At 39.8% G+C, this 14,498-nt stretch overlaps 1 protein-coding gene across 1 annotated transcript in view; it reads right to left on the bottom strand.

The window, feature by feature from the left end:
• Positions 1 to 11,516: 11,516 nt before the first annotated feature.
• Positions 11,517 to 14,498, bottom strand: part of tbx2b (T-box transcription factor 2b) — a 9,213-nt gene continuing 6,231 nt past the window's right edge. Inside the window, exons 6-7 of the mRNA XM_080006303.1 lie at positions 14,038 to 14,498; positions 11,517 to 12,929 (exon numbers count right to left, since the gene is read on the bottom strand). The exon at positions 14,038 to 14,498 is cut by the window's right edge and continues 117 nt beyond it. Coding sequence (XP_079862429.1) covers positions 12,492 to 12,929; positions 14,038 to 14,498 — 899 coding nt within the window. The 3' untranslated portion in view covers positions 11,517 to 12,491. The remainder of the gene's footprint in view (positions 12,930 to 14,037) is intronic.

Consider the following 14,498-nt stretch of genomic DNA (forward strand, 5'->3'; position numbering starts at 1 on the left):
AAATGCCAGACCTGCACAACATGCAGCCTAATAACTCTTAAAACCAGGGACTATATCACAACTCCAAAAATAGTGTGAGTGTGAGTGACCAACAAAAAAAATATCATTGGGATGGGACTATAACGGGCCAATAACACAGCAATAACATGGTAATAAGCCATAACCCGGCCCGACCCCCCCCCCCCCCCAACACACACACACACACAATACACATTACACACCTCCATCCATGATCCAGTAAACAGCCACAGCCGATGAATGACATGCATGGAGGCCTCTGGTATATGCGTCGTGGTGAAATATAAGCTTGCGGTTTTGCGCTAAATGGGTCGCACCGCATAGAATGCGTATAAATCCTGTGACCAAATGACCGAGAACAGCCTGAACGTTTGTCACCCCCCCACCTCTCATTCCATTTCACCTCTTGCAGAATGCACATTTATCCCAATGCTGCTGGTGAAAGACGTCACTTTTCTTTTCAGCGCCTATTCAAAATAATATGTTGTGCTTTATATATTGTGCAATTGAGCCACGATTTATATATACATATATTTATTTATTAATATCATTTTTTTACAACGGAATTCAACACAATGTGACACACTGGGTCAGTGTAGTACGTGTGGTCTGTCTTGACTTCCAGCACAAACTACTTGGTGATTTTTTTATTGACTTGTTTGAATGGAAATGTGACGTCTAATAACACCCTATTAACATTATAGGAACCAATCATTTACCTTACTTAAAATCAAAAACTTAAAAATGGCTTCGATTTGTAAAAAAATAAATACTTTTTAGGTGTTCCTAACTTTAAACGGAGAAACATGCACCTTTTAACTCGAGAAAACCTAAAAACAAAAATATAAGTTTGAAACCAAAGCAATTTTAAAGTTGATCCCTTTACAATAAAATAATTGTCGCCTAGTGCGCATATCTTCTGTTTCGTCAGTGTCAAATATCGATATAATGTGACTAGGTTATGAAGGTAAAATGGAAAATAGAAAAATTATTATTTATTTGATTCAATAACCAGGCGCTAGAACAACAATAGCTGGACTACAACTTTGCAAATAACAAACAAGGCCAAAAGCCTATTTGAAGTTGAGCTGCGTCAGTTCCTTCCTGAGGAAAAAAAATATAATTAATAATGAAATTTATAATTATAATCAAACTCGGATCATCCGATGAAAAATATGATTTTTGAATTTCTCAAGCTTATTTTTTTTCACACCTTTGTGTATTTTTTTTATGGAGACAACAAACCCAGGGGAAACACTGAAGTGACCGAAACAAATGATGAAAATAACTCAATAATAACTGTAGTATAACTTTATAATAACCTCTCTAGGATAAGGATATTTTCTTACCTTTGGCGCGGCTTCCCTGATGTGAGTGACCTCTGGGCTCCCTTTTGGATGTTGTCCTTCCCATTTGAGGAAACTCAGCCCTTTTCTTTTTTCTTTTTTTTTTTTTTTACCCAAAGAGACCCCGCAATAAAATGTTCGATTTTCTTCCCCTATTACAGCTGAAATGAAAAGGGTTTTGTGAAGGGAATTCCAACTTCACTCCCCATGTGCATGCGGTCCAAAAAAAAGGAAAGAGATGAGGTTAGAGTTAGTCTTAACTAAATAAGCCTAAATAACATGCAATGAAACTGTTGGATCATTCCTAAATCACTTTGCAAACGGGATTCTGAGCAGGAGCGTGTAAAATGAGCATTTAAATAAGGTTACTTTGAGCTCTCTATTTATTCGAAATAATGCGACAAAGGGCATGATTTGAACACAATGAAAAAATGGTGCCAATGTAGAAATTTAAAAAATGGCCCTATTAATGGCCCCTTTGGCCCAATTATTATTTTTTATTGGTAATTTCTAAGAGTGTAGGCCTACATTTAACCTTATTTAGGCACCCCGAGTTATTGGTAATCTGGAATAAATGAATAAGGACTATAAATTGCGTGGTAACTGTTCTGCTTTTTGGGGCAGCTTATATTGCAGCAGTTCTCAAAGTGGGGTCCGGGGATCCTCCCAGGAACCACCGAAGAGGTTACAGGGTGGTCCCATCATAAAAATAAAGATGAATAGTTAAAGATCTAATATTTTTAATCGACACGACGACATCAGCACGGTTAAGAGAACGTACAAAATTGACTGTTTTGATCCTGGGTTCACTGTTATCTCCCTCACTGTAGTATAAAAGGTGTGGGATTTTAGGTTAAATCATATCTAACAATAAAAAAAAGTTCCGAGATCGCGGTCGCAGAGACAAAATCTTGGGGCCCGTTTCCTCATGCTTGTCCAGTTGAGGGCCCTTGATATGAAAAATGTTGATAATCACAGGTATAAATGGAGGGGGGGATATTACCACATAAATATGAATTTACATTTTTGTGTTTTGGGTCAAACTTTTCTCCTCTGTTGCAACGGATTTCACATTTAGAACGAAAACACCAAATGTACTTCTGCTTATAATGATGTCCCGCGCTCTCTCTCTCTCTGGAAATAATGGACATTAACCCCCCCCCCCCCCCTCTTCTAACGCCCATATCCCTCTCGCTTTAATATCTCACATCGGATTGGTTGCTTTCCACCCTGCTGCCCAATGATTGGTTCCATTACTGTTCAAAGCGCGTGCACAGACAACGGGGAGACTTTTACTCTCTCGCCATCCGACTGGTAAGGCACTACCCCCACCCACCACCCAGGCTTTAATAATTGAGATTGCATTTAATAAACGAATCAGTCATCGTGTGATTTCTTTCAAAATATTTATTTTTACTTGGGGAAACATATATGTGTTTCTGTTTAGTTCACAAATTGTGTTTTTTTTTCAAATGAGTGACAGTTTCCACGTCGACAGAAGAAAAGCAAAGAATGAATAGCTTCTGGTACTATAAATATACAGTATATCATCTATCTATCTATCTATCTATCTATCTATCTATCTATCTATCTATCTATCTATCTATCTATCTATCTATCTATCTGTCTATCTGTCTATCTATCTATCTGTCTATCTGTCTATCTGTCTATCTATCTATCTGTCTATCTGTCTATCTGTCTATCTGTCTATCTATCTATCTATCTATCTATCTATCTATCTATCTATCTATCTATCTATCTATCTATCTATCTATCTATCTATCTATCTATCTATCTATCTGTCTATCTGTCTATCTATCTATCTGTCTATCTGTCTATCTGTCTATCTGTCTATCTATCTATCTATCTGTCTATCTGTCTATCTGTCTATCTGTCTATCTGTCTATCTGTCTATCTGTCTATCTGTCTATCTATCTATCTATCTATCTATCTATCTGTCTGTCTGTCTATCTGTCTGTCTGTCTGTCTGTCTGTCTGTCTGTCTGTCTGTCTGTCTGTCTGTCTGTCTATCTATCTATCTGTCTGTCTGTCTGTCTGTCTATCTATCGTTCATCCATCTATCTGTATTGTTCTGTCTGTCTGTCTGTCTGTCTGTCTGTCTGTCTGTCTGTCTGCCGGTCTCTCTGTCTGTCTGCCTGTCTGTCTGTCTGTCCGTCTGTCTGTCTGTCTTAACGCTGTGTTTAACTTGTTATATTCTATGGCACCTTTTTTTAGGGTAAGGCAGATGGATGTAGATGATACATACATACATACATGCTGTGCACATACATATATACACTGTAAATACATACAGACACATATACTGTACGTACTGTACATACATACATATATACATACTGTACATACATACATACATACATACATACATACATACATACATACATACATACATTGAACTTAAATATTTATTCATATTTTATTACATTTCACTGCATATATGTATGAAAGTATGTATATGTATGTGACAAATAAAAATCTTGAATCTTGAATTTACAGTGTCCAGTTACAGCAGCACACATAGGTAATAATACTATAATAATTAAAAAGAAAGAATAAAAAGACAATATATAATAAACCATTCATAAAAATAATCAATACACCTCTGTATCAAGTGTAAAAGCAATTTATACACTGATCTGGGTATATCTACTCCATAAGTCCTTTTTTTTTATTTTATTTGAACTTTAAGTGACAATCTTTGTTTAATCTTGTTTTTAATTTTGATTTTAAACGATTTCAAAGAAGAAAGACCCTTTCATATGGCACAGGGCAAAAGCTGTGTGCGGTCAGAATAGATCCTTTCCTTTAAAAAAGAAGGAGAAGCTGGAGTTGAGAGAGAGTTTCGGGATCGCAATGGAATTTATAAAAAAAACCCACTCAAAGTTTCCTCCTTGACACGCGCAGAGGAAGGCTGTGACCTTCTTCTCTTCGTGTTTGGGCAATTTGAAGCCCACTTAACATAAGAAAAAATCTAGACTCAAGTGATACCCATCGAATGGTCCGTTATGGTTATTCCACAGCCAGTCTCATTTATTTAAAAGAGATAAATACATGTTTTGATTCTTGTATTCAATCGAGCAAATTCATGAAGCAATATCCTAATATAATGCGGTGAAGTTAGTAGTTTTTCTATGTATTAATGCTTTTCAAGACATGCATAATTTTAAGGAACGCGTGTACATTCTGTTCACACAGATCTAAAATGAGTCGCAGTGTTACATACCTTAATCCATATTTCCCAGGGCACTCAACCAAACAATAATACATTTAGGTTAAATAAAATAAGTGATACATATATATTTATTTTATAGTTACATAATTATATGTTTTTTTAATCTTTTTTTTAAATCAATGATTTTTATAAAAAAAAAATACATTTACTTATAAACTTATAGGTCTAGAAGATAATGTATTTGTGTATGAGAGTGTGTTTTTGATACTGTATAACTCTTCTTAACATCCCTAGTTTTATAATCATGTTATAACCATCTCTACATTTGTGTATAACCTGTGTCAAGTTACGCTGTAACAAAAGGTTAGGCTACTATTTAACTTTAATTTAAGAAAAGAAAAATTAGAATAAAAAAAATAACAGGCACTTTCCCCCTCGGACGTAATATCAATATTCGTCGAATGAGTTATCACATCATTTTTTAAATTAAAATTTGTGAATATTACATAAAATAAATACTTCTCAAGTAATGTCTTTAAATCTACTTTAAAATATGACCTCCCTAGCAAAAATATAATAATAATAATAATAATAATAATAATAATAATAATAATAATAATAATAATAATAACAGAAACAACAACAATCATAATCATAATAATGATAATAAATCATTAAAAATTTTAAATAAATATATTGGAAAAATAAATAAATAAATGAAAGCGCACATGATATCGTATAGACAGTTAACCGGGGTTTTATCATATGAGACAAGACAACAAAATATCAAAATATCACTTGTGTGATACTTTTTTTCCTTTTGGTTCAGTGAATTAATTTTTACAGGGTTGGTTTCGTTTCACACACACACACACACACACACACACACACACACACACACACACACACACACACACACACACACACACACACACACACAGGGGCCGTTTAGTTCATATATGATATTGGTAACAGGGGTCAATTGGTGATTTTAGTCCACATTTAAGAAGCGGTATGTGGCCGTCATGTGGTTGGCGGGTGCGGGTCCTGGTCAAAACCCTCTTGCCCTGCGTACACACCTCCCTGAGTTTGCCAGAGGCTGATCCCCCAAAACATGTGACGGGGGGGGGGGGGGGTGACATGGGACCTGGGTTAACCAACCGACAAAAGCCTGCCGCCCCCACACGGTGGAAGTCCTCGCTTAGAACCCCCCCCCAGCCACCTCAATTCCTCTCTGCATGGCTCCTTCTTAAAGCAGGCTGAGCCCTTTTTTGTTCTTGTTCTAACTCGTAAAACTGGCCGCGTGCAAACAATCTGCCATCCTTTACAACAAACATTCTGCACCTTTTCCCCCATATCGACTTGATCAGAATCGGGCCGCGGACAACATATTGTCTCTGGGACCCTATCTCAAGAGGATTTTCATTGTTACATGTGATTTAGTCCAAATTTCGATACTGCATTTCGGGATATGACAGTGAAATTATGATCAAAGACAGTCATTAATGCAAATTCTCTAATGGTGGTGTAATGGTAATCTTGTAAATGGAGATGAACTATTCATCTTTTTTGCTGCAGGGACCCCCTGGGACCCCACGAAGGACCCCTGGGGGCTCCCCCGCACACACCGCTGAGAATCGATGCTCTAGGGGAGTATCTAGGAGGATTGGGGAGGATTCTTTGGAATGAGCTTGTGGATTTTATTTTCTTAATACAGATACTTCCTACACAGGCTATGAGATAACTTTACTCACGTGTGTGTGTGTGTGTGTGTGTATGTGTGTGTGTGTGTGTGTGTGTATGTGTGTGTGCGTGTGCGTGTGCGTGTGCGTGTGTGTGTGTGTGTGTGTGTGTGTGTGTGTGTGTGTGTGCAAACTATTAGTGAGTGAACACCGTAAAAGTGGTCGCATTCAGATGTTTCCCCAAAAAACAAATTTTGGATTTGAGTCGTTCCTAAAACGCCCCCTATCGTCCCAACAACGTTACTACAGGGTTCCAAATATAAATAAACCATACTAGTGTGTGTGTGTGTGTGTGTGTGTGTGTGTGTGTGTGTGTGTGTGCGTGTTGTGTTTGGCAAGGTCTTAGGGAGTAATGTGTTCTTCCTAGGCCGCACACTGTTAGTCTTTACTAATCTCCTCTATTCATCTCCGTGGGGGCATGGTTGCGTGTTCGTTACAAACGACAATGCTCAGCGAGAGAACCCGCGCGGACCAAAGCAGTCTGTGTGACGCTTTACGTCATCACAAATACACACGCATGTGCCCAATATGAAAACATGAAAAAAGTATATCTAGGTCAGATATTTACAAATATAAAACAAAATATGATTACATGATTTAACTAATCAACACAATCAAGAATTGTTATCATCTCTTTTTCCCAATTCTAACACAGCGAGACACTAGAAGTGTTAAGTACCCCCCCCCCCCCTCCCATTTACTCAAATGTGAATGTGAAACTTTAACTTATGTGACAAAGCATCGGTTTCAATGGTGTTTTCCCAAAATAGGTGTTTGTGCCATCTAGTGGCTAAACGCAATACTACCGCCTCTCAGAAGCGCTGCTCCTCTGGTATTTATAATTCACTGCCACTGTGCTCTGTTTGATTTAGACAAAATGTAGGAGATGTGTGGTAAATAGCTTAGCTGCGTAGTCCGCAATTCCCGGATAAGCCAATCCCTTATAAACCTTTTTTATGTGGCACGCACACACGCGCGCACACACACACACACACACACACACACACACACACACACACACACACACACACACACACACACACACACACACACACACACATATATTCGTCTTTTGTATGATAAGGTTCCGCCTTGATTTTTCCAAATGTCAGTATTTTTTCCAGATTAATGGGCAGACTCACTCGGAAATAATCCAACAATCTCCCCGTGAGGTGGAGTAGAGAAGGGCAGTGTATGTGGAATCCAATGGACTGCGTGTCTGTTGTGCCAGTCAACCCTGAAGGGCCGCGGCTCTGCGACGACACAAAGGGTTAAAAGCAAACGCGGAGCAGGACGTCCAGGAGGGGGCGACGCTCCTGCGTGGAAGGGTGTCCGCGTTCAACTCCGCAAATCTTTTTTACTTTTTTTTTTTAATCCAATAACTAGGCCGCGCGTACGCGTGCAAACACGCGCACTCAACGCACACGGACAAACGCACAAACAAGCTGTGTTCAACTGTATTTGGTCAGAAACGTATTGCAGATGTCTGTTGTGAAACGCTGATTGTCAAATAGTGATTAATGGTGGAAGAAACAATTATACGCTTATATTCGTTTTTTTAAATCGTAGACACAAGCAGATTTGAATAATGTTTCCAAGTGGTTTTTTTTTTTTCTATTGTTGTGGTTGTTTTTACTGTTGAACGCGATAACTGCACAGTGGCACAGTATAGAAGTTGCAGTGTTCCCTGCACTGCGCCCCCTCCAGGGAAAGGTTTAAAGATAGTGCTGATCCTACACTATCAATCTATCAATAGTCCCTGTCAAGTCTTCCAAAACTGCATAGACATATAGAGATCAATAATTCAATTCAATTCACGTGGGCCCGCACGCACGCACGCACGCGCACACACACACACACACACACACACAGACACTTGCCATACACAGTACACACATCATTTAGGATTGTTTATCCTTTTTGAAAATAAATTGAATGGAATTGCACTTTACCCCCCCGTTAGGGAAATCGAGTTGTTTGGTGGGGGGGGTCTTAGTACAGTGTATACACATTGTATAAAGAGTGCAAAAGTTAATGTCCGAGCGTTACTTTGTGTTACGTGTCATATACAATGTGAGCTACGCCCCCCGTGATACACTCATGTGTTGGCTTGGCTTAGTGCAGAACAGATGCAAATAATCGGTGCTGTGCCCCTGGTGTTCGCAGCTGTGACTTGCGCCACTGCGCGTTTCCAGGTCCACGATGAGCGAGGGTCTAACGAGCTCCGTGGATATTCCCGACAGCCCTTTGCAAAGAAACCATTTCTATTTTTTCTTACTTTCTTTCTTTCTTTCTTTCTTTCTTTCTTTCTTTCTTTCTTTCTTTCTTGCTTGACATGATGGCTCCCCCCCCCCTTATTTTTTGCTATGGTATTTTCCATCCTTTTCTTACGGATCAGGACGAACACAATGTTAACAAATGTTAAGGCCGTATTTGATTTAATGAGATACATTTTTTTAAGTGTCCCTGTCACAGAGACCATGACATTAAAATTAAAGACTTCGCGCTAAATAAATGCAAAAAGCGGCGTTTGCCCGTGGAACCTATCGCAAATTATTAACGGCAGTTTACGTATCATGAAAAATAAATGATCTCATATTCCAACTGCAGAGGAGAGACCCGGGGGCGGGGTCAAGGGGCTACAGGGAGTCCCCCATGCAAAATGATTAATAGTCCCACTTCAGTTTTATTTTGATCATAATTAAACCACTGTTACTTCCTGTGCTGTAGTTTTGTAACTATACTAATGTAGACCGGTATATAATTTTGGACTAAATATTAGTCCAAGAATTAAAACATTTCTCAAATTGGGTCTTATCATTCAGTCAAATTTAGGGTCCTTATTAAAAGACTAACAATCAGTGTCTAAGGCATTGTCTAAGGACAGTCAGATAAGCCTATTAATATTAATGTCACCCCATAAGGAAGTTTTCACACTAGGAACAATGAATAACTCAATAAATAATCATTTCCAACAAAACCGACACGTTCACAACGTGTACAATCAAGTTATTTTTATGTTTTTATTCATGTCTTTATTAACGTTTTAACTCATTTTGTCACACGAGAGGAGCCTGCATGCATCTTGCTTAAATATTTAACGTGTTTGAAGATATTACAGCTGAAATAAAGTATTGATTTTAGATTATTCAGAATATGTATAAGATTGCGTCAGGTTTTCTTTTTTTTGTTAATATTTTTACACTTTATTGGCCGAGTGTCACGTCGACGCTGTTAATTAACTGCAAGGACTTTATATTTGGGCCCCGGACCTCGTCGAGGTCCCCACATGGTCGCCCTACATAAACAGCGGCACACACTGATCGTTTAACGAAGTTGTGAATAATCTTGGCCTTTTTACCCCCGCAACGTCACCAGTCGTTAGTTGCGATCCGCGAGGCCGCGCCACGGGAGCCCATTGATCAGTCATTGACTGATTGTTTTAGACAAACAGTTTTTTATCCGGGAGTACGAGGTCGAGGAGCCCCGCACTGTTAATTGAAGATAACAGAGCGGCGACAATAGAATGAGAGTTTTTTTGTGTGACTACCGCTGCAGAAAGGAAAGAAAATGGACAAGAAGAGAGGGATCTCTAATTAGGAACCGTACACCCCCCCCCCCCTCCCACTCCCCTCGCTTTTGTGCCGGGGTGTGGGGAGGCTGTGGCCGGCAGGCAGGCGACAGGCGCCGGTTGCTGGACAAAGGGCTGTCTGCTGCCGGAGTGGCTCGGCGTCCGAGCGCCTCTCCTCCTAAAAACTTCCTCGCTTTAACCCTTTCCCAGTGTTGTAGAGGGAGAGGTTTTTTTGTGGTTTTTTTGCGCCACCACTCCGCCAAAAACAGACATGAAAAATGTTTGGTGTGCAAAAAATATTCGTTTAAGACTAATCGATTTTCCTGTTGATTGTGGTAATAGTTTGTATTATTATTTTTTTTAAATATCTCACATTTGACACGTTTTTGTATATACTATGCATATGCTCCTCTGTATGCTGTCTCCATTGTTGGTGGCGGGGTCCTCCTTCTCCGGCAAGAATCCAAAGGGTCTGGCACGCACAAGAAGCGAAAGGCAGCCTTGGTGAATCTAATAAACCAGCGTGGTGGTCAGTAAATTGTCAATAGGGATGGAAAAAATATCACCACCACCACCTCAAGTGACCAAGAAAAAAAAATCAATTGATCTTAAGAAGGCCTATAGCCAATTTGAGAAACTAAACTGACCATATGAGAGCGAAGACAGGTTAAAACCCAGATGTCAAAAAGAATAATGTTGTAGTTTCGACGGAATTATGGGACTGGGAATTGGGGTTGTCCAGCCAAGAAGGACAACCTTAGAAATTACCACTTTAAATTGCCTTTATACCCAATACCCTATATGAATCCTTGCATTCACCCTGATCATGGGTCAACCTTTAACAACTTGTGCAGGGCTGAATATTTGGGCTAAATGCGGCCACGTCTGCAACGGATGTGTCATCGAGAGAAAGGGAGAGAACGCGTTTCCGTGTCTCTGTCTTCCTATAAATACTTACATTAACATTGTCTTTCTAAAAATACAGCTAAGGACACAATACTCCAGGAAATGGTAAGGGGCGTTCACAGCAGCTCTGCTGAAAATAGGTCGAGATACAACCTTTCCATGTATTGAGACGATCTCAATTTATTATTATTATTATTATTATTATTATTATTATTATTATTATTATTATTATTATTATTATTATTTAATAACAACAATAATAATTAATAATAATTAATAATAAATGGAATAAATCTTTGATTAAACTAAGGTTGAATTACCATTATCATCGAATAATAAAAACGCCACCAAAAAAAAGTTGTTTGGCTCCCTCGGCCAGACAGAAATGTTGGTCATGTTTCTCAATTATATTTTCAATTATGCATGAATATTAATTTATAAACCACCCCATTGACAACCCGATTTGAATTCCAATAAACAAACAGCGACAATAAAACGTTTACCCCCCCCCCCCCCAAAAAAAATATTTTGACGAGAGAGGGCGCCGTTACCTCACAATCAGTGGAATAGGAATTTCAATTCTGCAAGTGTGTGCGTGCGTGTGTGTGTTTACGCGTAAGTAATATGCGTGGCTATTGGTTAGATTACTATTATAAATAGGGGTCAAAGCGAGACTATGAATTATACATTAAGAGATAATAATAATAATAAATAAATAAATAACCCTACTACCGTTTAACACAAGATTTTTTTTTATTGAAATTGTGAGACAGTTGGAAAAAATATTACCCGGACAACCAGCATAAACAAGATGACCCTCGTCTTTAAATAAAGCCCATTTATGAATAACATATGCATGAACGACGCGTCCATTACAGGAGTATTTTGCTCGGAATCGCTCCTGTTGGGGAGTGAAATAACCTGAGGTTGTTTTTTGTTGTTGTTGGTTGTTTTTGTTTTTTTTTATTGTTTTTCTTTTTTACGTGTCCGACACACGCACGCACAAGAGGGTGCGTGATTTCAAGGGCTGGCCGACCAACTTTCTCTGCCATGGGTCGTTGGTGTGGTCTTTTCAAACCGACAAGCGCCGAATAAGCTTTTCATTTACAGTATAGATACGTTCATGTAAAATGAAAAATGAAAACAAAAAGAAAAAAGTTAAATTCAAAAAATATATACACGCCAATATACACAGCCTTGAATAAATTAATACCGATTGCATATTCTCGTATCCTACCTTATTTACATACTTTTATTATTATTATTATTGTCTTTTTTATTACATAAATAGTTGCGAGAGAGAGAGAGAGCGGAAAGGAGAGAGAGAGAGAGAAAGAAATCATCCGGCAGAAATGATAAGCATCCTGTATTGACGGAGCGTTTTTTTCCATCCCTTTTGAAATATAGGCTATGAAAACAGTTTTTTGGATGTAGCTTTATACCTTAGGGCCCGCATACAAAGTTGGGGGTGGGGGGGGGTCAATCTCATAACACTTTTGGTTCCCATGTTTCATGTTTCAGTGTACACACCGACCTCCACCGCACGGTTTTAAGTGGGGATCCGTGGCACGGTCCCCACAGTGTCTGAGAGCCAAAAACAAAAGCCTGGAGGACAATCGGTGTGATGTTGCTGTACAAGACAAAAAGCATTACGTCCATTTGATTTGTTTTAGTCGTAATGGAATTGTTATATCCCGGGCGTTTGAGGGCCTGCATCACTTAGGACAGTCCCTGGACGGAGACGACTCTCGCTGGCTTTCCAGGCCGCTCACCAGTCTCTGGATGTTCTGCAGCTCGTTGATGGAGTCTTTCAGGTTGCTGCTCTTGGGCGAACCGGCCCTCGCCCCTGAGCCGGTCTTGTGGTTGTGGTTGTGGTGGTCAGGCGCGGGACTCGTCTCCCTGCTACCTGATTTAGACGACTCTGATCCGGCGTTCAAGCCGCCCGGCAGGCCGGCGGCGAGCAGGCTCGAGCCCGCAGGGATCGACACGGGAAGCTGGTAAGGGTTAAAGCGGAGCCGAGGACGGGAGCTGCTCAGGAAGGGGTTCCTGGAGCTGGTCGCCGGGAGGGCGGAGGCTGACGCAGCCGCTGCAGCTGCGGCCATGTAGGTGTAGGGGTACGGGAAAAGGCCTCCAAAAGTAGGCATGGGGATGCCCTGAAATACGGGAGATAAGGCTGCGGTTAGGTCGGAGCACACAGGCCGGTCAGCTTTTTTATTATCTCGAGGGAAAATTCTCTTGTCTCAGCACAGAACAAAAATAATGGAAAAAAAGTAAAACAAGTATAATGACAAGTATATATTAAAAATCGTAACAGCCGGACGTCCACATCGACATACATACAATATAACATATACATACGTTTATATATATATAAATATTTTCAACTGGTGGCAAAAATATTATATAATATACAGCCCTAAATTAACAACTTTTTTTCCTCAAATCGTTTTAATATTGAATGTGTTCAATTTAACTGTATATTTTCCTCAATGTTCTTCTAAAGGATGATTAAATATGCTTTGCTTCAAAATTCAAATGAATTAAAAAGTTAAAATGTATTTAGATATCTGTAAACCTACCTAATACATGGGGCACTATATTTCTCAGCTGCCTAAAATGTATTATATTAGACATTATTATATGTAGGCCTGAGATAAATACATTTTAAATGTATTTATCAATGTGTAAATGAACTATTTATTATGTATGTTTGTGTGTGTGTGTGTGTGTGTGTGTGTGTGTGTGTGTGTGTGTGTGTGTGTGTGTGTGTGTGTGTGTGTGTGTGTGTGTGTGTGTTTGTGTGTGTGTGTTTTGGGGGTTCAATTGATAGTTGGCTGATTTTGATGTGTTGTCAATATGGCTGTTTATGATGATTGTATTATATCTTTAATCAGAAACATTTGGCAGGACAAAATAAAACAACAGATGAAGAAAACATAGTCCAAGCTGTTTTCACTTTGTAGTTTGACCCCGGCCATGTTTCATTTCCAAAACTAAATTGAACGCTACTACCGGTTTACAGCTAATAAGTTGTTGTTTCCAATTAACAATAGCAAAAAGAATGTGACGAGGGGAAGCAGCGGTTGACAGTTTGGGCTAGCATGGATTCAAAGCTGTCACCTAATCATTCAGCACAAATGTCTTAGCTGTATGACTACAATCATTCTTAAGATGCTGCTATCTCATCATGCTAGAGGTGTGCTACCATTTCTCATAGACCCGAAGGTTGTACTTTGTTAGATGTGGAAAGGTCTCTCTTACCTGAGAAGCGAGCATATGCTGTGACAAATGGAAGGGGAATGTGCCTCCGGTGGTCTGGGTGGAGAGGTTGCCATTTTCCAAACCACTCGCTCCTGATACAGAGGCCAAGAGATGCCCCATGCCCATGGCAGAAAAAGCTCCCGGGGCCATAGCAAACTGCCCTGGATGAAACAAAAGTGGTGATCCGGCGTTGAGGGGGTTAAAAAACTGCTGACTGTGCAGACCGGACAGAGCTAGGCTCTGTAAGTGGCTGGGGCTGAAGTGCGAGGGGCTCTCCGTCTGCACCATGAGAGGGGAGAAGCCCTCCTTACTGGCCCCCACGCCTCCTGTCTCTGCTTCCTTTTTGGAAGGCTCTGTAGGGTCCTTCCTGTGCCGGCCCTCCGCTTTGTCCTTCTCCAGGTTTCTCGTGCTGAATATCGATGAGTCGTCTTTCTTTTCGGGGGCGGGGCGGTCCCTCACTT

Source organism: Zeus faber, assembly GCF_960531495.2.
Source record: "Zeus faber genome assembly, chromosome: 9".
NCBI lineage: Eukaryota > Metazoa > Chordata > Actinopteri > Zeiformes > Zeidae > Zeus > Zeus faber.